The sequence below is a fragment of the Schistocerca serialis genome, chromosome 3 (genome assembly GCF_023864345.2).
Source record: "Schistocerca serialis cubense isolate TAMUIC-IGC-003099 chromosome 3, iqSchSeri2.2, whole genome shotgun sequence".
Classification (NCBI taxonomy): Eukaryota; Metazoa; Arthropoda; class Insecta; order Orthoptera; family Acrididae; genus Schistocerca; species Schistocerca serialis.
Window position 1 is genome coordinate 539,965,850 of NC_064640.1, and position 21,824 is coordinate 539,987,673.

At 42.1% G+C, this 21,824-nt stretch overlaps 2 protein-coding genes across 2 annotated transcripts in view; both read right to left on the reverse strand.

The window, feature by feature from the left end:
* Positions 1-21,824, reverse strand: part of LOC126470415 (uncharacterized) — a 462,727-nt gene that overhangs the window by 368,144 nt on the left and 72,759 nt on the right. The window lies entirely within an intron of this gene.
* Positions 9,219-13,672, reverse strand: LOC126470413 (uncharacterized). The gene has a single exon (XM_050098267.1). The coding sequence runs from the start codon at positions 13,340-13,342 to the stop codon at positions 12,122-12,124; it is 1,221 nt and encodes a 406-aa protein (XP_049954224.1). The 5' UTR covers positions 13,343-13,672; the 3' UTR covers positions 9,219-12,121.

Here is a 21,824-nt window from a genome sequence, read left to right on the forward strand (position 1 = left end):
ACAATCAAACAAATCAGGGAGAGACTGGAATAGAACACAAAACTATGACTATGATGAAAATCAAACGGAAGTGGACGCTACGTGAATCCAGGAGGGTAGATGGTAAATGGACAAAATAGTTCTTTGCTAGATAGAAAGAGACATGGAGAGACCTAGAAGACGACGAAATTTAGAATGTGTAGATGAGAGGAAACGTAGATAAGAGGAGCAACGTGCATGTGCGTTGTAAAAGACAATAAATATTTTTCTCTGCAAGAGGTATATTTAGTGTAACGTGAAAGTCCAAGCTAGGCATGATATTTTCAACCGTTTTTTTCTGTAGTGACTAGCGTACTAAACTGTTTTCCACGTTTTTTATACTTCCAGTACAATTGTCTTGCCATACAGGACCGTTTTGCGACAACTGAGTTTTCTGACCTTACACTGTCTTCCATTTCGAAAAGTACCCTACGACAATCGTTAGATTAAGAAATGTTTAATACGTTATCTCAGGCAAAGCTGTTTCTCTTCGATCGTTGAAATTATTTTGTGCAAGCAGTAACAGGAAGTATACTGCAAGAAAATGAAATGGTTTGAAGCTTCAACATAATATACAACGATCAGTAGTATCAGAGCGTGTGTTTCAATAAAATGCACTGTTTCAGTATGTGCCGGTCTGTTTGTTCACGAACCAAGGGTTGTTATTTCAACCAGTGCTTACCTTCAATGCCTTTTGACTATTTAATGCTGAAAGTAGAAAATGTTCACGAGACAATATAGGAAAATTACAGAAATCTAATGGTGCTAAGGATGAAAGTAGGTGATACTGTACCAAACCTGGAACTGAAAGATACGTTGTAGTTAATATCCCAGAAAACCCAAGCAAGCAAAGTTACCAGTTATTACAAGAATACAGGATTCACAGTTTTGCCGGCCAGAGTGGCCGAGCGGGTCTAGGCGCTACAGTCTGGAACCGCGCGACCGTTACGGTCGCAGGTTCGAATACTGCCTCGGGCATAGATGTGTGTGATGTCCTTAGGTTAGTTAGGTTTAAGTAGTTCTACGTTCTAGGGGACTGATGACCTCAGACGTTAAGTCCTATAGTGCTCAGAGCCATTTGAACCATTGATTCACAGTTAATAAAGCAAATGTGCTTTGTACATGAAATAGTTGCATGCAAAGCACCAAGGGACATATTCTAGAAAATTTGTGGTAAGTTCCTACGGGGCCAAAATGCTGAGGTCATCGGATCTAGTCTTACACACTGCTTAATCTAACTTAAACTAACTTACGCTACGGACAACACACACAGCCATACCCGAGGGATGACTCGAACTTTCGGCGGGGGGAGCCGCGCGAACCGTGTAAGTCGCCTAGACAGCGCGGCTCATATACACAACGCATCAAGACACTTTCTAGAGTATCAACACAACATTTTGCTAAATGTCTCATAGATTATGCGAACGATTCTTTATCAAAAGGTTTGGGATTAGTGTTAACATTAATGAACACATTATTTTTTTAGTCCTGCTCACGCAACTACACTCAGAAAAGAAACGCTGTTTATCACATATATAGATTGAGCTATAGGTCTGGGAATAGTGCTTCTATGAAATTACTCACCTTGCTGTAATAACAGATTCTTCGCCAATAAGGACACACGGAACGCTTTTACCTTTTAATAACTCATACACAGGTATTTCAGGATTTCATACACTAACATTCGTATCATGATTTGTATCGATATCAGCAACAACAACTAGACAAAAATTGTGGTTTATTGACAATATGAAAAAGATTTTCCATCGCATTTGAAATAAAATCCGCTAAAAATTACTACAAGCCTATTCTCTCACGACACTGACCCAAAACAAAAAAATAATTTTACCTGTAATGATGGTCACAATGTGGTTACTGCCAAGTAAATCAAATACCCCCACGGACTGTAACACGATGCCCACTTAATACTTTTGTAAGACGAGAAGTAGGCTAAGTAAGGTAACAATAACTCTTCAGTTAAGAATAGAAAGCGAAATTAAAAGAGCTACGACGTCGTATGCAGTTACATGACACACAAAAATAGCTTGTTATCCATATCGTGGATGAGGGTTCATGAAATGTGTTGATGAACAAGCACTCATGGATATTACTTTCTTCCTCGTCATAGTTTCGAACACTTCCACGGTCAGCTTTTTTTACGTGATATGGTGCTAAATAACATTGCTGTTCTTACTCTGGTCCTCTTGTACGTTTTATAAGCCTTAAGACTTCATTTTCATGAATATGTAGAGTTCATTTCAGTCTGGCATGTTCCACGGGACTCCAGTATGCTGCCTTTGTCTTTCCCAAGAGTTTAACATTTATCATAATTTAAAGTAAAATGAAAAACTTATTTTTGGAAACTGATGCATAACTACAACTGTAAGTTATTGCATTCACTGATATTTACTCTGCAATACAAATTCATTCCCCCCTCCACACACACACACACACACACACACACACACACACACACGCACGCACGCACAAACCCTTAAAATTGCAGTAGTGCTCTATGCCCGGCAAAAATAATTTTTTAAGTTACCGCGTCGTTTTCCCAGCATTACGTAAATCAAAAGCGGTTTGTTTTTTTAATATACGCGACGTACTCTACATGACATGAAAATTAATAGAGTGAACAATCACAACAGAAAACTCCCGGCACTGCAAGAAAACTCTCACATACAAAGAGCCCCGGCAACGGAAAATAATGCAATTAATGACCAAATCAATATAAGCAATAACTCATTGATCATGTTAGTCACTAAAACAATAACAAACAGAAATCTGAAACAAAATCAGAGCAAATAATCAATGAATCTTCCTCCCCCTTCCTTCTCGTTCTCTCTCTCTCTCTCTCTCTCTCTCTCTCTCTCTCTCACACACACACACACACATACACACACAAATATCCACTCAAAAAGAAAAAACGCTCTCACAAAGAACGACACATTTACACATAACAAAATTCACACACATACAAAAAACAAATAAAAACTATGAAACTACCCATACAGCACATATAAAAGACGAAAGATAAACACACAGCGACAATTGGCAATACTACAGACTGTAAACACACACATGTTGATCACAAAACGATAATTGCGAGTGATGTGTTGTAATAAATTTGGATGGAAAAAAACCGGAAATCGGGCAGCTAGTCATGGGGACCGAATAAACACACCTCTAGGACCAGACTATGGACTAACAACACAAGAAATCGTAAGTAACACCAAACACCAGTTTTACCTCACGAAATTGTGCTACAGAATTTGTATATAATCTGAAAAACGAGAGAAAAACATGACACAATGTAACATAGTAACATATTGTAACTACTACATAATATATTTATTATACTTATAAAAAAGTATATTGCAGCCACTGAACATGTTTCATAAATAAAAAGAAACGAAACGCGTGTGGTAAAAGACAAAGTCCTATTCTTTTTGTTGCACAGACGGGACATACCTCCATGAATTGTGAAGCAGCTAAGAAACGATGGAAAACGGAAAAAATGACGAAAAATAAATTATACCTCCATGTGAAATTACAAAGACATTTTATCTATTTGAAGAACAATAATAAAATGCATAGGTTCATTTTCGGTATTCTAAGAGACCGAAAGATTTAAACGCAGTCCCAGAAAGACAAACTTATACTATCAAACAAGCAACTGACAAAATATTTCTCTTGAGTTTCTTGTATTGATATAGTACTATACACAGCACCGAAGTATCTTTGACAGAACGAAAGCTGTGTTCCTGTAACTACACGACCATTTGATAACTGCGTAATATGTTGGCGCACGAGTGCCTCAGTTTCGTTGAAGTTGTAATGCAAGTGTATACACTATCTTATAGTTGGTTTTATGTTTCAGTTACTGGATTTCCACTGTTGATTACAGCTAAATTCCAAGAGAAGAGAAACATCAAACTTAAAACAAAAATCTCCCATCGCAAGAAGAGGTAAGGCGTCGTGGAAACATGAGACCGGGAATGAAATGAAACTAAAGTAAACCTGATGCAGTTTTAGTGGAGCGCGGCAGAGGAATATGCAAAACTAATTTATGACACGATGCGAAGGTACGAAATGGCAGCTGTGTTAAGTGATAAAAGCTGCCTTTCTTGTCGCGAAAGAGTTTACAGTTTGCGCTTCTTTTCAAAACACTGATTGGTTTACGGATTACATGTAAGGAGACAGGCTCCAAGTATATTTTAGATTTGTCGCTTCACGTTTGTACGAGGTATAGGGGAGAGTGTTGTTTCTGGTGGATAAATCAAGTGATTGATTTTTAGAACCACCTGAAGATCCCGTCACGAACAGTTTCCGGCATTTTCCACTGTTTCTGTTGTGGGACATGAGATTGCGTTTCCTAGAGCTATTGTAAATAGCACGAGTTCTACATAGTTAAGTATTAACTTTTCAGTTTCAGAATTTTATGGTGAACAAAATTCTGTACATTTTAAAAACTAGTTACATATTTGCAAATGAACTGTGTTTCTTTAATGACTTAAAAATTTTCATTGTCTCGAAAATGTATATTTGTGTTAGTTGTCAACAGCTTCTATTTCAGCTTTTAACTTGTAAATGGTTGTTGATAACATTTCTTTTTAATTTGATTTCACTTACAAATGGCTCTGAGCACTATGGGACTTAACTTCTAAGGTCATCAGTCCCCTAGAACTTGGAACTACTTAAACCGAACTAACCTAAGGACATCACACACATCCATGCCCGAGGCAGGATTCGAACCTGCGACCGTAGCGGTCACGCGGTTCCAGACTGTAGCTCCTTTAACCGCTTGGACACACCGGCCGGCGATTTCACTTACAATTGCTGTGTAGCAGAGTAATAATATAACACAAAGATTATGAAATAGGATTCTGGCAATATTTTCGCGGTTGCAGCAGTTTTCAATTTGCATAGAATATTTGTTCCTTAGTTCATGACCACGTTGTACCTTGAAGGAGTTTTTCATGTTCAGCGAAACCTTATTTTTCCCGAGGAATTTTCTTAATTTCATAAAATGACTGCAGCACACACAAAATGAACTCTGTATTTTCAAAACGGAGCAAGAAAGTAAATCGAAGCCCTATTGCAGGGCCAGCTATAGGCGAAAGCCCGAGAAGACTTTCAAAGTACTACACTCTCCCCTAATTAACAGGATAACTGACCCAATATTAAAGAATGTTCGGCTATTTATGCTAGTTTGTCTAAACATTGCTGCCCATTATAAGTCAGTCCTGTTTAAATTAGTTCGCCTTCAACAGCGTGCGGATTGGACTGCTCCTGAGAGCGACAGTTAAAATTAAGAATAGATTTCTGACATAGAGACACTATAGACAACAAATTCATATTGAATTTCAGATTTTTGTTTGATTGTAATAGGAACAGAGACTTTAAAGCCATTTTCTATTCCCCTAGAGAGTGGACTGCTACAGTGGCAGCCCGGTGCAGAGTAGTGTCGTGATAACATCGCAACTTTACACCTTAAAATGTCAGATGCCAATAAAATCACACAATAGAGTTGGGGGACTAATTTTTGTGGGAAATTTTATTTCACTTTAGCCCTAACGCTGTCTCTTACGACTCTTCTGTCTGGCCAGAGGGCTGTTTCCGTTAATGCGTGGCGTAGCTGATGCGGGAGGTAGACGGGGGAAGGGGGGAGAAGGGCAGGAAGGTGCCGCATTTAACCACAGTGGCGCCATGCTTACGCAGCCTCTGAGAAACGGCGCCTGCGTCATCTTAAATAGAAGCGATACTTCAGAGCGGACGTTTTCTCAACGATATAAGCCACAACGTCAGATTGTTTATGACATCGCTAAGACCACATCTGCAGCTACACCTATGTGCCGCAAGTTACTATAACACGGAATCCTTCTCACTGCACTAGTATTACAAAGAAATTTCGCTTTTTAAATGTTCACTACGTCGCTCTTGGTCTCAGCGTAATTTTTGTATCTCGAAACCCCCGACAGCTACAGAGGCAGAATTTTTTTCAGTGCCTAGACCGGAGCCGTCGACATGAGTAAATTACACATTTTACCCGACTTCGGAAGGCATCCTATCGTTTTTCATATAAATTCTTGCGGCTACTGACGGCATCTTTATTAAGACTGAAGAAGTAGAATTATCGGTGTAAACCAATTTCGGCCGCCGGAGCCCACGCGCATAAACCCTGAATTTTCTCAAACCATTCTAGAGTTTACAAGAAATGAGTCGCGTTTACGTCTCTTTCGCTTCTAGGGGCAAGACAAACCTAAGCTAGAGCAAGACTTCAACCACCGCGGGAACTCAGTTACGCCAATGAACGCTAGTTCATCCACGTTTCACTGAAAAGTGGTATTCAGAACTTTGAAAATAACTTCCTTCTAAGGTACTCCGAGCCTCTCTACAAGTATCTGCCGGTTCAGATCATACAATTTCGACAGAATAGTTATTTTTCTTTGTACACGTTCAATAATTACTCCTGGTAATTCACGACAAAAATGGTTCTGAGCAGGTGTTTCGTCATCATTTAATTCAGTATTAACTCGGGTAAAGAGGACGAGATGGATATCATTCGCCTATGCTTGCCAAATCAAGCGCAACTACAATCCTACAAACGCTGTTTCATACATTCCATCAACATGATAAAATATATCTTACTCAGTTAACGAATAAGAGTTCCAATAAAACAGTTCCACGACGCGTTTCGCAGGAGAAAATAAGTGACCGACACATATAGATTGTTTTAATTTAACTTTTATTGTCAAAACAGTCGCAGTTTCCTTAAAAACAATCCAACATGGACGACGTAGGGCCAGTTACCGAAGTTTATTAGTTCTGTTGCCACAAGAAAATCTATGTTTAAGCTCATTTTATAACGTAGTAAGGGAATACTTACGTATCAATGCCAGTTTTCGGATGATGTGGACAAATGTGGCTGGTAGTTTGTGTCGTATCTTCTGCTGAAATTTGCTGCTTATGATAAGTTGAACTTTTTAAATGTATTTTAAAGTTGAATTTACAGTAAAAGCTCTTGGGACGGATCAGTAACAAGAGATTTGGCAAGAATATGTTAAGGGACTCTTCTGGCCACGTGTTGAAGTTCTGTTCTGTGCACGTCTGAATGAATAAGTGAAATCATGCACTATATAAATCAACAGGTCGCACCATGAACTGAATCGGGCTCTCTTTATAATTCGACTTGTTGACGTAAGTTATATTACACATAAAACACATTCTTAGAACCGTTGTATAAAAAGTAACTCCACATCATATTCATCTAATATTTTGCCTCTGCAACTCTGCGTCTGAGTTCTACGAACTTGGATGGCAATTATTTGAAGGATTCTTACTTTATATGCACACTTAAACGTGGCTCAAAAATATGTCTACTAAGAATTCATACAGATGTAGGCAGCAAAATGAGAAATTGTGATTAAAAAATTCTGCGGGTGACTTTGAAAAATGTATTTATAAATTATTTTTACTTAGTCTTTGTCAGCAAACATTTTATTTCCTCAAAATTTCCGCGTGGCCCACTTGGGGCAGAGAAACAGAGAGGAGACAGTTTCTCATTTGATTCCGTGATTACTGGACGCGCATAACAAAGCAGTAATAACAATTGAAGGATCCTATTTCTTTCAATACTGTTGCCATGGAGTTTAACACTGACTACTCTCTTTGACAAATAGTTCTCAGGAGAACCATAAACCAAAAGAAGTTACCATTAGTTCCCTTCCCTACAAACTCGTTAGTCTTCAAAAGTCTCAGGAGAGCGACTGTCCCACATGATTAATTAGTTATTTGAGCCTGTGATTTGTCACTGGTGCGGCAGAACATAAGGACCAAACAATGTTCACCTACATGAAAGGGGAAATGTTCTGAAATAAAAGATACGTCATTTCCCAGTATAATAAAAGAAATTGAACTCCAGGGCACGGTCACTTTCGCGATCGTTGCTTTATCTCGGTTACGACCATCAAACGGGTAAGTTTAGGATTAACACAGTCCGCACAAACGTCGTAGACACTGAAATGAATTCTTACAATTTAATCAGGAAAGACCTATGACAACAAGTACATGGAATCACTATTCTCCAGTTATGAGTGGGGACACACACACACACACAAAGGCGTGTGCGCATACAGACAAATGAAGCTCACACATCATGGATATCAGCAACATAATTTTGGCTCATCAGAAACAAATAGTAAAATGTTATTACACCCTCAGTGGCAGTATTAAACGGATCTCAAGCTTGATTCATTGTGCAAGCCCCTTAAAACCGAAATATTACTTTCACCCACAAATATTTCACCTGTACCAAAATACGTGTACAGCCCCCAAAAAATTGCAGTACTGTAAGATGTGTTATCGTTAAACATCTATCAGCGAATACTGTGATACAGGTGAAACATTTGAGTCATGTTATTTTCTGTAGGACATCTTGGCACGAAGAAATATTTAACAATGCAATCAATGTTATCTCTCATAAAAGTACTACAACATCTGAAAACGATCTTACACTTACGTATCGGCGATAACAGCAGTCAAGGATATGATTTAAATTATTCATCAGCTTAGTTGCTGGCAGCTAATTCACAATAATTTGTTTTTCCATACACTCACGGCTACATGAAAGATGTCAAAAGACGCTTTAACTGTAACAATACAACTATCTCTAGCTACGTCGTTTAAGAACACGTACGAAAAGATGTAGTTATGAACTGAAAGATGTTTAAAAATACAGCTCTGATATAAATCATGTTCTTTAAGCAGTCGTTAACAGTTAGTGGCGTTATTACATGTAGAACATTTTAAAAACTTCTGATCACTTCAATCTCGTGGTTCCTGTATATTTTGCTCACACTTGCAGTGCACATAATAATCCATATATCAGTCACATGGAGAAGGTTAGAAGGTTTCGCAAATATTCCGGAACTGAATCTTAACTTTCAAATTCCCAGTAGGCAGAAATGAAAAAAAGTCAGATGTATCCGTGAGAACGACGTGAGCATTGATATTAATGTAGTCCAGTTAGTCGAAATAAAAGCTTTTCAGATTGAAGGCACTACAATATAGTTTACGTACGTTTCGAAGTAATCTGATCTGAAAGAGTCAGGATGCATACTAAAGATAGAAACAAGGTAGGATATCAAGGTATGTTGCAAAAACTTTGAACGCAAATTTATGAAATAAGTCTCATATTTACTTAAAATATGTTTATGATACATTATAGAAAACATTATAAAAATAAACAAACATATAAATATGCCACATAGAGCTACTCTGTTAAACATTTTCTTCGAAACTGGAATACTTCACAAGTAGTAAACATTTTTTACAACACGTTAAAATAATTTTTCCAAACTTCAACGTTTAATTTTATTCAAAATAGGGAACAACAAATAAATGTCAAGCCACGAAAAATATTGTCTACATCCCACATAACGCAGAGTTGCCCATAATTTAACAGTGAACAACAGTGTCATAGGCAATTAAGTTTTGGAAAAGTAAGACATATGAACTGTATATAACCTGCAAGCAATTCATTAGTTTAGCGAAATACAAGCTAGAGAAAAGTAACAATTACGAATATTGCTCATGTCATAAAGGCACTTTAAAGAAGTATTCTGCCACTTGCGTATATTTTGTTAATGCTTTCTGTTGTCAATTTCTGTTGCAGCGTCTACTCTATAATGCAAACATTCAGGAACAAACTCTGGAGCTCTGACACATCACCAAAGTCGATTATTAAGCTTTTTTAATTCAGTTGAAACTGTCTGCTCTCTTAAGCAATACTACTATTTCACTCCAATTATTTAGAAATACATCGGTTTTTTTAACCAGTAACATGGTAAATATCTTTCAGAATTTAATTACTGGTACTGGAGTTTTAGGAACAGGTTCAGTAAAAATTGTTGAATGTGAATGTAGCTGATAAAGGATTCACTCGCTTAAATAGTGTTAGTGGTCCTAACAACCCGTGTTGCACATTTCAAAGAATCTTTAACTTTAAATCGGATTTATGTCAAAGACAGATACATACAGCTGTAAAGGCATAGAGAAAAACTGTAACAAGCGAAAAATGTAATGAGTTCCAGAGTATTATGACCGATTTCAACAAAATGTAGTCCAATGTAGTCAACAAAACAGATAACGCTCTCAAGTACAACATACGCCCTTAATGGACCCAATTTACGTTAAAATCTCAGTACAGACTCCAAAAACGTCTAATGATTACTTGACAAACTGTTATTTGTATTTATAAACTATACGGAGTTTGGTCACAGAACTATCACATCCAGTCACCTTGAGGAAGACATCAGTACGCATGCTAACAGCAAAATAAGGCACAAGAGAGTATTGGCACATGTTTAATTTCACTGTGCAATGAAACAATATGCAGTGAAATTTTTCATTGTATCCACTGTACAACAGTAATTATTTACAGCAGATATACACAAGCACTTATTTACAAGCCTAAACTATTTACAGATATTCACAGATCATTTTAACTACAGGATATATATATACAAATTTAAAATGTGATACTACCGAGTTTTTAAGAATCGCACAAAAACTGTGTTATTTTATGTATATAAAGAAGTCAACAAATAGACCTCATTTGTAAACAGTTTACTATAAAAATTTCGGTTCGTGAACTGCGCAAGTCACGTCGATAAAGGGCGTCATAGTTAAATATGTGAGTAATAAATTTCTTCCATTAAGTACCTATCAACACGAAAAGGCCATCCATAAGCGTTTGTTAATTTGTAACGGTATATTAGGAATCTGGTATCAACAACTGAAACATTTATGCTGATGTTCTAAGTCGAAAAATAGCTTCATCTAAAAATACACATTTGATTACCCTTGAAGGAATAAAGATCATTCCTATTCTACTTGATCTTTCAACGGCTTAGATAGAGGACTAGACATTTTAATAATCTTAGTAACAATGCAGTATAAATAGATTTGTAGCGTTCATAAAGAAACAAGAAATATAAACCTATGGCACACTTCTTAATTTTAAGATACTGAAAGGCACACCTGCTTTCTATGGGCTTTGTAGTAAGCATACCGTAATGTAACAACACGAACTACCACAATGTTTACCATTTTTTTGGCACATCTGTGGCTTGTACAGTAACTTAATTCAAAGTAAAATGCTAAAGTCTACAACAGTACATGTAAAATATGAACTAATTCATGTGGTCCATAGAGTACAGTTTCTTTTAAAAAGCACTACGAGCGAAAATAAAGGAACACATCTCAGCCTATCAGGTAAACAGTAGGCCTAATTCAGTCTGTTCACAGAACAGAATAACCTTATACTCCGTGACCGGTTATGTCATTTGAAACAGCCTCGAACGTTTCTGTGTATCAAATATATTGTCTCGTGTTTGGGATTATTTCATCAAACACTTTTCACCCATAGTTCCAACGGCCAAACACCAGTTACACTCAGACATTTACCAGAACATTAGTGGTTGAGTACATCGACTGGTTTCTGTTCAATCCACAAAAACTGAAATATTTTATTAGTTACTTTTGAATTTAAGCAGTACTTCAGGAAATAAACACATAAAGAGAGAAGAAACACGTAAACTGTCAAGGTAATCTCCTTATTTTATTGACGGTAACATTCCCGAATTAGGTACGATTTCGTACATCTATCGCATTCCAAAATAGCACATCTACAGTATATCTAAGGATCACAATATACTATTATACTACACTATAAGTACTGTACTCGAATAATATCTCATAGATTCCCACAGGTACGTCAGATATGGACCCCAAGTATTACAATCAGTACGTTTGTAAAATAGGTGGTACTGTAAGAAGAGAGAAAACCGAAACTTCCCACGCAAAACTTGTGTTAACAATGAAGTCAGCTACTACCGCTGCAGAATTTGCCTACAACATTGTGAATGCAACAGTGATGTTGATGTGCATGCCAAATACTGGGAGTAGCATTGACGCTAAGTGAACTGGTGAACTTAGGTGAGTGATATTACGGAGACGACGACTACAAAATGTTCTCTAAGGCTAGTCTGTAAGTAACAGGGCAGCTTACGAGAATGGCGACGGAAGAAGAATTGTTTCACCTGAATAAGTGAATGTTGTGAGGCGGCGGATGTGGCGGAGGCGGTGATCTGAAATCCAGGGGGTAGAGGTGATCGGGGTGCGTGACGAAGCCGTGGTAGACGGCCAGCATGCGCGCCGAGTAACAGCAGCAGCCCCCGTGCGCGTGGGTGGCGGGTGCGGGGGCGGCCAAGTACGGCGGCACGGGCGGGTAGAGCGCCGGCACCGAGCACACCACGGCGCGCTCCGCGGGCTCCGGCTTCGACTCCCGGCGTTCCACCTTGAGGCAGAGCGCCGTCTCCTGCACGTCGGCGCTCGGCACGCGCGGGAAGGCGCAGTTGTCCCCGATGACGCACACGTCGGCTCGGACCTCGTGCGCCGGCCTCAGGGGCTCCGGCTCCTCCAGACGGGCCTTCTTCGCGCAGGCCAGACTGTCGCAGGGATCGCAGTCCAGCTTCCTCTTCCGGAGGTCCCAGCAGTGCTGACTCGCGGCTGTCGACTCCGGCTCGTCGTTGTCGAGCCAGCGGCCGAGGCGCTGTCGGTACATGCCGCCACGGAAGGCGGCCTCGCCGCGTAGTTCCACCTCCTGGCCCAGCCACTTTTGCACTTGCCTGCGGTTGATGCCGAACTTGCGCGCCGTCGCGCGCTGGTTGCCGTGGCAGGCGCGGTCCGCGTGGAAGGCGTCCAGCACCTCGAGCTTGAACTGCAGCGAGAAGGAGCGCCGCTTGCTGAGCGCCGCGCTCGTGAAGTCGAGCGCCTGGTCCGGCTCCTGCACCGACATGATGTCGATGTCGTCGTCGCCGTCGTCGCTGTCGGCGTCGTCGTCGTCGTCCTCGTCGTCGCCGTCCACGTCCACGTCGATTTCGGGCTCGCCGTCCGAGCGCTCTGGCGGCGGGCGGGCCAACTGAGCGTCGTCGTCGCGCTGTCTCGCAGGGCTCAGGTTCAAGGCCGCGTCCGGCGCGGGGCCCAGCGACGTGCGCAGGGACGCCTCGGCCTGCAGCCACTTCTGAATCTGGCGCCGGTGGATGCCGTACTTCCTGGCCGTCGCCCTCTGGTTGCCCCTGCAGTCCGCGTCCTGCCTGTACGAGTCCAACACCTGCAGCTTAAACTGCGGCGCGAAAATTCTCCGCGAGCCCGCGACCCGACCGTCGCGCGGGGGTGTCTTCCCGGCCGCTTTCTTCTCGTGCAAGTCCTTCACCTTCGGCTGCTCCGCCGATTCCCGGCCGAGCCCTTGGGCCATGCTGTCGGAGCAGTGCTTCGCCGCGCGATCATACAGAACAGCCGGCCGCCGCGATTTCGACACTCGACTAAGGCGCAGCTCCCCTCCTCATTCTTGGCAGAGATAGTCCCCCTCCTCTCTGCGAGCGGGAAACTCGAGATAATCCGGCGCCATGTTGCGCTAGCGGGAAACTCCGGAGAAATGTCGCCGCCCACTGACCGCGCACGTGCCCGCTCGCGGAAGAAAACTGGGAAAGAAACTCCGCACTCGCTTGTCTGGCGTGCACACACACACACACGGACGCTAACTGGTTCCCCTTACGCTGCGCTCTGATCCTTCCGCCTCGGCTACCTAGGCTGCACTGAAGGATTTTTCACGGCAATCCGAACTATGAGTGACGTGTTTCAGAGGGCGGCAGCGGGTGGGGGGGGGGGGGGGGAGGCGCGCGGTGGAGGGGGAGAAACGAGTTTTAGACGCCGCGTTGTCGCTTTAACCGAAAGAATGCGCGGCCGGAAAAGGCGCGTCGGGCGCGGATGTGAGGACGCGGCGGGCCGGGCAGAGGCGCGGTGTGAAATGCGCGCCGGAGCAGGCAGCGGCGAGTAATGGCCGGCGAGCGGGCGAGCGGCGACACAGAGTCTGGCGCGGCGCGCGCCGGCGTGGCAACAGCGCCCGCGGCCGCGGCTGCCGCCGGCCCAGACAGGGTGACGCCAGGCTTTCAACAGGCGGCACGCAGCCTACCTCGCCCACTCCGCCGCTCCGGCCGGCCGGCCGCGCCGCGCACCGCCGCTCCGCCGCCACCGAAATAATTCGGGTCGCTGACCCGTATTCACGTGTACGTGACACACTCCGCTCTGCCAATGCCCGAGATCGCTCCCGACTTCCGCACTCTGGCGCCGGCGCTTCTGGCCGGTCTCAGTCTCGAGCATGCGACTCGCCGCAACTCGACAAATTGCCCTCACAGCCGGTACCCCAACTCTCTGTAACACCTCAGTAAGCCACACCGTCGCATTGTTAACCGTTCTCTAGTGTGGTGGCTTAACGTTCCTAATTTGCAGAGGCTGGTCTCTCGGGCGAACACAATAAACAAATCAATAAATCTGAACAATCACGTTTGCCAAGATCGCTAGCACATTTTTTATTTTTATTTTTAGTTACTATGAGCGGTTTCGACAGATCTTCGCTGTCATCGTCAGATCTTGTAACATTATTAGTTGTACATGCTTATTACAATACTGAAAGTCACATAGGCCACTATTACACTATCAAATTTCTTTGTCCAATATCTTTGTCAAATATCTTTATCAAAAGAATTTGATGGTGTAATAAGGAACTGTCGTCAAATATTTGATCAGATCTAGGGCCTCGCTGTAGATTTGATCAAACAAGTCGCTTGTCTTCTGTTCACTGCAATGTGACATGTTACCACGTGGAGCGCTAGAATCGCTGCAGCGTTCTGTCATCTGTAGTGTTTTTATAAACGTTGCAGGTAAATACAATTGGTGTGTACCGACAACTACAAAATTAAGAGAGATGTATGGAGCTGATGAGGCGCCTTACAACGTGAGGCACCCTGAATACAAAAATAGATTAAAAAGATTGGAGACCTGACCTGACCTAACCTAACTCTCTCCTGTAGCAAGGTATCCAAGGGTTACAGTGAGCCTGTCTTCTGCAGATATAGCAGTTCTTAAGTGAATATTGTGCTTTGTGATTTGAGGATACACTTCACTGAGCACATACAGAAATGTATGCTCATCCATTCTTAAGTAATTGATATACGACCTGACGTCATCCACTGTAAGCTCACGCAACAAGTTTTGTTGAATGTATTTATCGTGTCGTCGTAAAACCCACGGCTTCACCTAGGTACGTTTCCTTCTTTTTTCTCCGCTTCTCTTCCGCATGTGCACACAGTGGAACTGTGGTATATGCAACTGCTGCGGTTAATAACAAGTTGTTGTTGTCAGCCATCTTGAACTTGACTTTTTAGCGCCACGTCAAAGATCTTTGTCAAATATATTTGACGAATATTTGATCACATCTTTGATCAAATCTTTGATAAAGAAATTTGATAGTGTAATACCGGCAGTAGTGGTGTAGCGTCAAGTTGCTGTTGTGGTGTCAAACGAGCAGTGTATGATGGGACATCAGCACAACATGCTGAATGTTTTAATTGTGTGTTTTTTATTTGTGACATGCTAATGTTCCCTGCCACGTTTTATTGACGCAACATCACTACGTGACTTTGAATATTGTAACAACCATGTACAACTAGTAATGTTATAAAATCCCATGACGACAGCGTAGATCTGTCGAAACCTGTCATTCTAATGAAAAGAACTGCTAGCGATCTTGGCAACCTCGAATCTTCAAGAATAATATAACTTTCAGATCGCCACCAACGATGCAGTGTCAAACTTATATAAATTAATTAGTATTTCAAATACAAACAAGAATAGAACTGTCCTTCACTGATTTCCCTTTATCTTAGGGACCGTTTATAAGTAAATGTGGCAGTAAACATTAAGCAAATAGTTTTGAACTCTCTGATCAATCAGACATATACTAGATTAGAACCAATAAACTAAGAACATTCGAGCAATACTTTTGAACATGTGCACACAATATACATCAGAATATGTAATAAATCTAAGAAATTTTGAAGAAAACAAAAAAATACTCATACAGAAACCAATCATTTTACACACTGCACTTTCAGTCCTTGCACAAAACTTCATTAAGTTCAAGACATACGTTTTTTTTTTTTTTTTTTTTTTGCACTTTCTGTAGTGGTATTTCGTATTCCTGTTTTGTTTTGATATACATATATGGCATTCACAGTCACTCCGAGTCTGTTATTAATGTGTCCTTTAAAAATGGAGGCTTAAATCAAACATACCTGAGCAATCCATAACAAGTCCTTACGACTATATAAGAGCACAAAGAGGCTCATCAAACTGCAAAGATACTACATCTACATTTACACTCCGCAAGCCACCCAACGGTGTGTGGCGGAGGGCACTTTACGTGCCACTGTCATTACCTCCCTTTTCTGTTCCAGTCGCGTATGGTTCGCGGGAAGAACGACTGTCTGAAAGCCTCCGTGCGCGCTCTAATCTCTCTAATTTTACATTCGTGATCTCCTCGGGAGGTATAAGTAGGGGGAAGCAATATATTCGATACCTCATCCAGAAACGCACCCTCTCGAAACCTGGCGAGCAATCTACACCGCGATGCAGAGCGCCTCTCTTGCAGAGTCTGCCACTTGAGTTTATTAAACATCTCCGTAACGCTATCACGGTTACCAAATAACCCTGTGACGAAACGCGCCGCTCTTCTTTGGATCTTCTCTATCTCCTCCGTCAAACCGATCTGGTACGGATCCCACACTGATGAGCAATACTCAAGTATAGGTCGAACGAGTGTTTTGTAAGCCACCTCCTTTGTTGATGGACTACATTTTCTAAGCACTCTCCCAATGAATCTCAACCTGGTACCCGCCTTACCAACAATTAATTTTATATGATCATTCCACTTCAAATCGTTCCGCACGCATACTCCAAGATATTTTACAGAAGTAACTGCTACCAGTGTTTGTTCCGCTATCATATAATCATACAATAAAGGATCCTTCTTTCTATGTATTCGCAATACATTACATTTGTCTATGTTAAGGGACAGTTGCCACTCCCTGCACCAAGTGCCTATCCGCTGCAGATCTTCCTGCATTTCGCTACAATTTTCTAATGCTGCAACTTCTCTGTATACTACAGCATCATCCGCGAAAAGCCGCATGGAACTTTCGACACTATCTACTAGGTCATTTATATATATTGTGAAAAGCAATGGTCCCATAACACTTCCCTGTGGCACGCCAGAGGTTACTTTAACGTCTGTAGACGTCTCTCCATTGATAACAACATGCTGTGTTCTTTTGCTAAAAACTCTTCAATCCAGCCACACAGCTGGTCTGATATTCCGTAGGCTCTTACTTTATCAGGCGACAGTGAGGAACTGTATCGAACGCATTCCGGAAGTCAAGAAAAATAGCATCTACCTGGGAGCCTGTATCTAATATTTTCTGAGTCTCATGAACAAATAAAGCGAGTTGGGTCTCACACGATCGCTGTTTCCGGAATCCATGTTGATTCCTACATAGTAGATTCTGGGTTCCCAAAAACGACATGATACTCTAAAATTCTACAACAGATCGACGTCAGAGATATAGGTCTATAGTTTTGCGCATCTTCTCGACGACCCTTCTTGAAGACTGGGACTACCTGTGCTCTTTTCCAATCATTTGGAACCCTCCGTTCCTCTAGAGACTTGCGGTACACGGCTGTTAGAAGAGGGGCAAGTTCTTTCGCGTACTCTGTGTAGAATCGAATTGGTATCCCGTCAGGTCCAGTGGACTTTCCTCTATTGAGTGATTCCAGTTGCTTTTCTATTCCTTGGACACTTATTTCGATGTCAGCCATTTTTTCGTTTGTGCGAGGATTTAGAGAAGGAACTGCAGTGCGGTCTTCCTCTGTGAAACAGCTTTGGAAAAAGGTGTTTAGTATTTCAGCTTTACGCGTGTCATCCTCTGTTTCAATGTCATCATCATCCCGTAGTGTCTGGATATGCTGTTTCGAGCCACTTACTGATTTAACGTAAGACCAGAACTTCCTACGATTTTCTGTCAAGTCGGTACATAGAATTTTACTTTCGAATTCACTGAACGCTTCACGCATAGCCCTCCTTACGCTAACTTTGACATCGTTTAGCTTCTGTTTGTCTGAGAGGTTTTGGCTGCGTTTAAACTTGGAGTGAAGCTCTCTTTGCTTTCGCAGTAGTTTCCTAACTTTGTTGTTGTACCACGGTGGGTTTTTCCCGTCCCTCACAGTTTTACTCGGCACGTACCTGTCTAAAACGCATTTTACGATTGCCTTGAACTTTTTCCATAAACACTCAACATTTTCAGTGTCGGAACAGAAATTTTCGTTTTGATCTGTTAGGTAGTCTGAAATCTGCCTTCTATTACTCTTGCTAAACAGATAAACCTTCCTCCCTTTTTTTATATTCCTATTAACTTCCATATTCAGGGATGCTGCAACGGCCTTATGATCACTGATTCCCTGTTCTGCACTTAAAGAGTCGAAAAGTTCGGGTCTGTTTGTTATCAGTAGGTCCAAGATGTTATCTCCACGAGTCGGTTCTCTGTTTAATTGCTCGAGGTAATTTTCGGATAGTGCACTCAGTATAATGTCACTCGATGCTCTGTCCCTACCAGCCGTCCTAAATATCTGAGTGTCCCAGTCTATATCTGGTAAATTGAAATCTCCACCTAAGACTATAACATGCTGAGAAAATTTATGTGAAATATATTCCAAATTTTCTCTCAGTTGTTCTGCCACTAATGCTGCTGAGTCGGGAGGTCGGTAAAAGGAGCCAATTATTAACCTAGCTCGGTTGTTGAGTGTAACCTCCACCCATAATAATTCACAGGAACTATCCACTTCTACTTCACTACAGGATAAACTACTACTAACAGCGACGAACACTCCACCACCGGTTGCATGCAATCTATCCTTTCTAAACACCGTCTGTACCTTTGTAAAAATTTCGGCAGAATTTATCTCTGGCTTAAGCCAGATTTCTGTACCTATAACGATTTCAGCTTCGGTGATTTCTATCAGCGCTTGAAGTTCTGGTACTTTACCAACGCAGCTTCGACAGTTGACAATTACAATACCGATTGCTGCTTGGTCCCCGCATGTCCTGACTTTGCCCCGCACCCGTTGAGGCTGTTGCCCTTTCTGTACTTGCCCAAGGCCATCTAACCTAAAAAACCGCCCAGCCCACGCCACACAACCCCTGCTACCCGTGTAGCCGCTTGTTGCGTGTAGTGGACTCCTGACCTATCCACCGGAACCCGAAACCCCACCACCCTATGGCGCAAGTCGAGGAATCTGCAGCCCACACGGTCGCAGAACCGTCTCAGCCTCTGATTCAGACCCTCCACTCGGCTCTGTACCAAAGGTCCGCAGTCAGTCCTGTCGACGATGCTGCAGATGGTGAGCTCTGCTTTCATCCCGCTAGCGAGACTGGCAGTCTTCACCAAATCAGATAGCCGCCGGAAGCCAGAGAGGATTTCCTCCGATCCATAGCGACACACATCATTGGTGCCGACATGAGCGACCACCTGCAGATGGGTGCACCCTGTACCCTTCATGGCATCCGGAAGGACCCTTTCCACGTCTGGAATGACTCCCCCCGGTATGCACACGGAGTGCACATTAAGTTAAACATGCCTTTTAACTAACAGTCAAGGATGTTTTAGCACTACAGACTTAGTGTGGTGAGTCTTCGGCACCGAACAATGCCGATTCCACATACAAAAGCTGCTACCAAACAAACGAAATCGTAGCGCTTAGAGCAACGTGAACGAGGAAGGTACACGGCAGGTTAGCTCGCACACTCTATTGGTAGAAAAAAATAATCAATAATGTTGAAGGATTCGGTCTGTGAGGCCGCGCCACACTAATGGAGGGTTAAGCCAGAATATTAATTCATTTTTAACTCGTAACTGAAGATAAGATGAGATATGCTACTGTGAGAAGAATTTCACAGAGCACGGGAAGAAGTAAGTCGAAATGAGACTTCTGGAGTATACGACACTCCCTCAGAATTACTGAGATCCTTCGGTGAGCCAGCCAAGACAAAACTGTTCGACGTCGTGTGCGAGATATGTGAGACAAGTGAAATACTCTCAGACTTCAAGAAGAATGTAATAATTCCAATTCCGAAAGAGGCAGGTGCTGGCAGATGTGAATATTACAGAACTATCAGTTTAATAAGTCCAAATTGCAAAATATTGATACACATTATTTAGAGAGCAATGGAAAAATTGGTAGAGACCGACCCCGGGGAGGACAGTTTGAGTGCCGGGGAAACGTAGTCACGCGAGGCGGTTCTGACACTTTAACTTTAATCTTGGGAAACAGTTTCAGATACATTTAATTCGAGTAGATTACATCATCCTAGTTTCATTTTCGTATGTCTTACTACTTCTAATAACCTTGTTCATCTAATAACTCTTTTCAAGACACTATCCATTCCCGTTTGTCTCCTCTTCCATGTCCTTTACCGTCACTGACAGAACTGCAGTTTCACAAAAAAACCGAACTTTTAATTTCTTTTCCCTAAATTTTAATTCCCATTCCTAATTTCTCCTTGGTTTCCTTTTCTACTTAGCCAATGGACAGAATGAACACCTCAACTCTTCGAACAGCAATCTGGTTTCTGTGGAAATTGTAACTAATCTTTCGCTCCCTGTATTTTATGCCTGCTACCTTTAGAATTTCAAATAATGTATTCCAATCAACACTGCCAAAAAGTGTCTCTAAATGTACAAATTCTGTAAACGTCTCTCTTCAGTCTGCCTTCCGGGGTAGGTCGGCGGATCAGTATAGCTTCCTACGTTCCTATAACTCATCTACCCCGAGGTCTGCTTGTGCAAGTTTTTCTATTCTTCTGTAAAGTTCTGTCAGTAATCTGCTATTATGACTTATTAAACATATGGTTCTGTCAGGGCCTACCTTTTTCGGAACAGGAATAATTACATTCTTCTTGAAGTCTAAGGGTATTTCTCCTGTCACATATTCTGTATTTTCCTCACGAGGTGGAATAGCTTTGTCGTGGCATGTTCTCCTTAAAATCCCGATAATTCTAAAAGAATGTTTCTTTTCAATTTAGGTCATCCAGTGCTGCGTCAAATTCTTCTCGCGGTATCGTATCTCCCATCTCATCGTCAGTTACTTCCTCTTCCCTTTCTATAATATTATCATTAAGTTCATTTCCCTTGCGTAGCCCTTCTATATATTCCTTCCACCTTTCAACTTTCCCTTCTTTTCTTATTAGTGGCTTGCCATCTGAGCTCTTGAATGTGAATTGTTAAAAAAATGTGACAGGTGGTTACATTTAGTAACAAAACAGTGACACAATTGGTTCGTGCCGATTTCCCGAGGGGGTGCAGTCAGTGCGCGGATTAAGTTGGAGAAGCTACAGTAAAGAAAGGAGCACGTTATCGTGTGACGTGTGCGCCGTAATCTGTGGAGCACGGCTGATATCGAGGCGCCGGGTCAACAGCAAAGGAGACGCCGCAGCTGCGCCGCGCTCACTCCTAACTGGCGTCCACAAGCATTCTGGAGCATCCGGTCTATGTCCCGCTGCGTTTGCAAATGGACTGCAAAACGTTTAAAGAGCCAACGACTTTTATAGCTGATAGAGACGTAGTAAACGCACGATTTAAGCCAGGACAGGTACTACAGCTCTAAGACTCGGGGAACACGGAAGGGAAGCAAGAGCTGATAAGGGCTTGAGACAGGGCTGTAGTCTATCCCCAATGTTATTCCGTCTGTACGTTGAGCATGACGTGAAGGAATTCAAAGAGAAATTTGGAAAAGGAAGTAAAGTTCAGGGAGAAGAAATAAGAACTTCGAGATTCGCCCAGGAGACTGTA

Coding starts and splice junctions, on each gene's coding strand:
- LOC126470413 (XM_050098267.1), bottom strand. CDS start 13,342: ATGGCCCAAGGGCTCGGCCGGGAATCGGCGGAGCAGCCGAAGGTGAAG.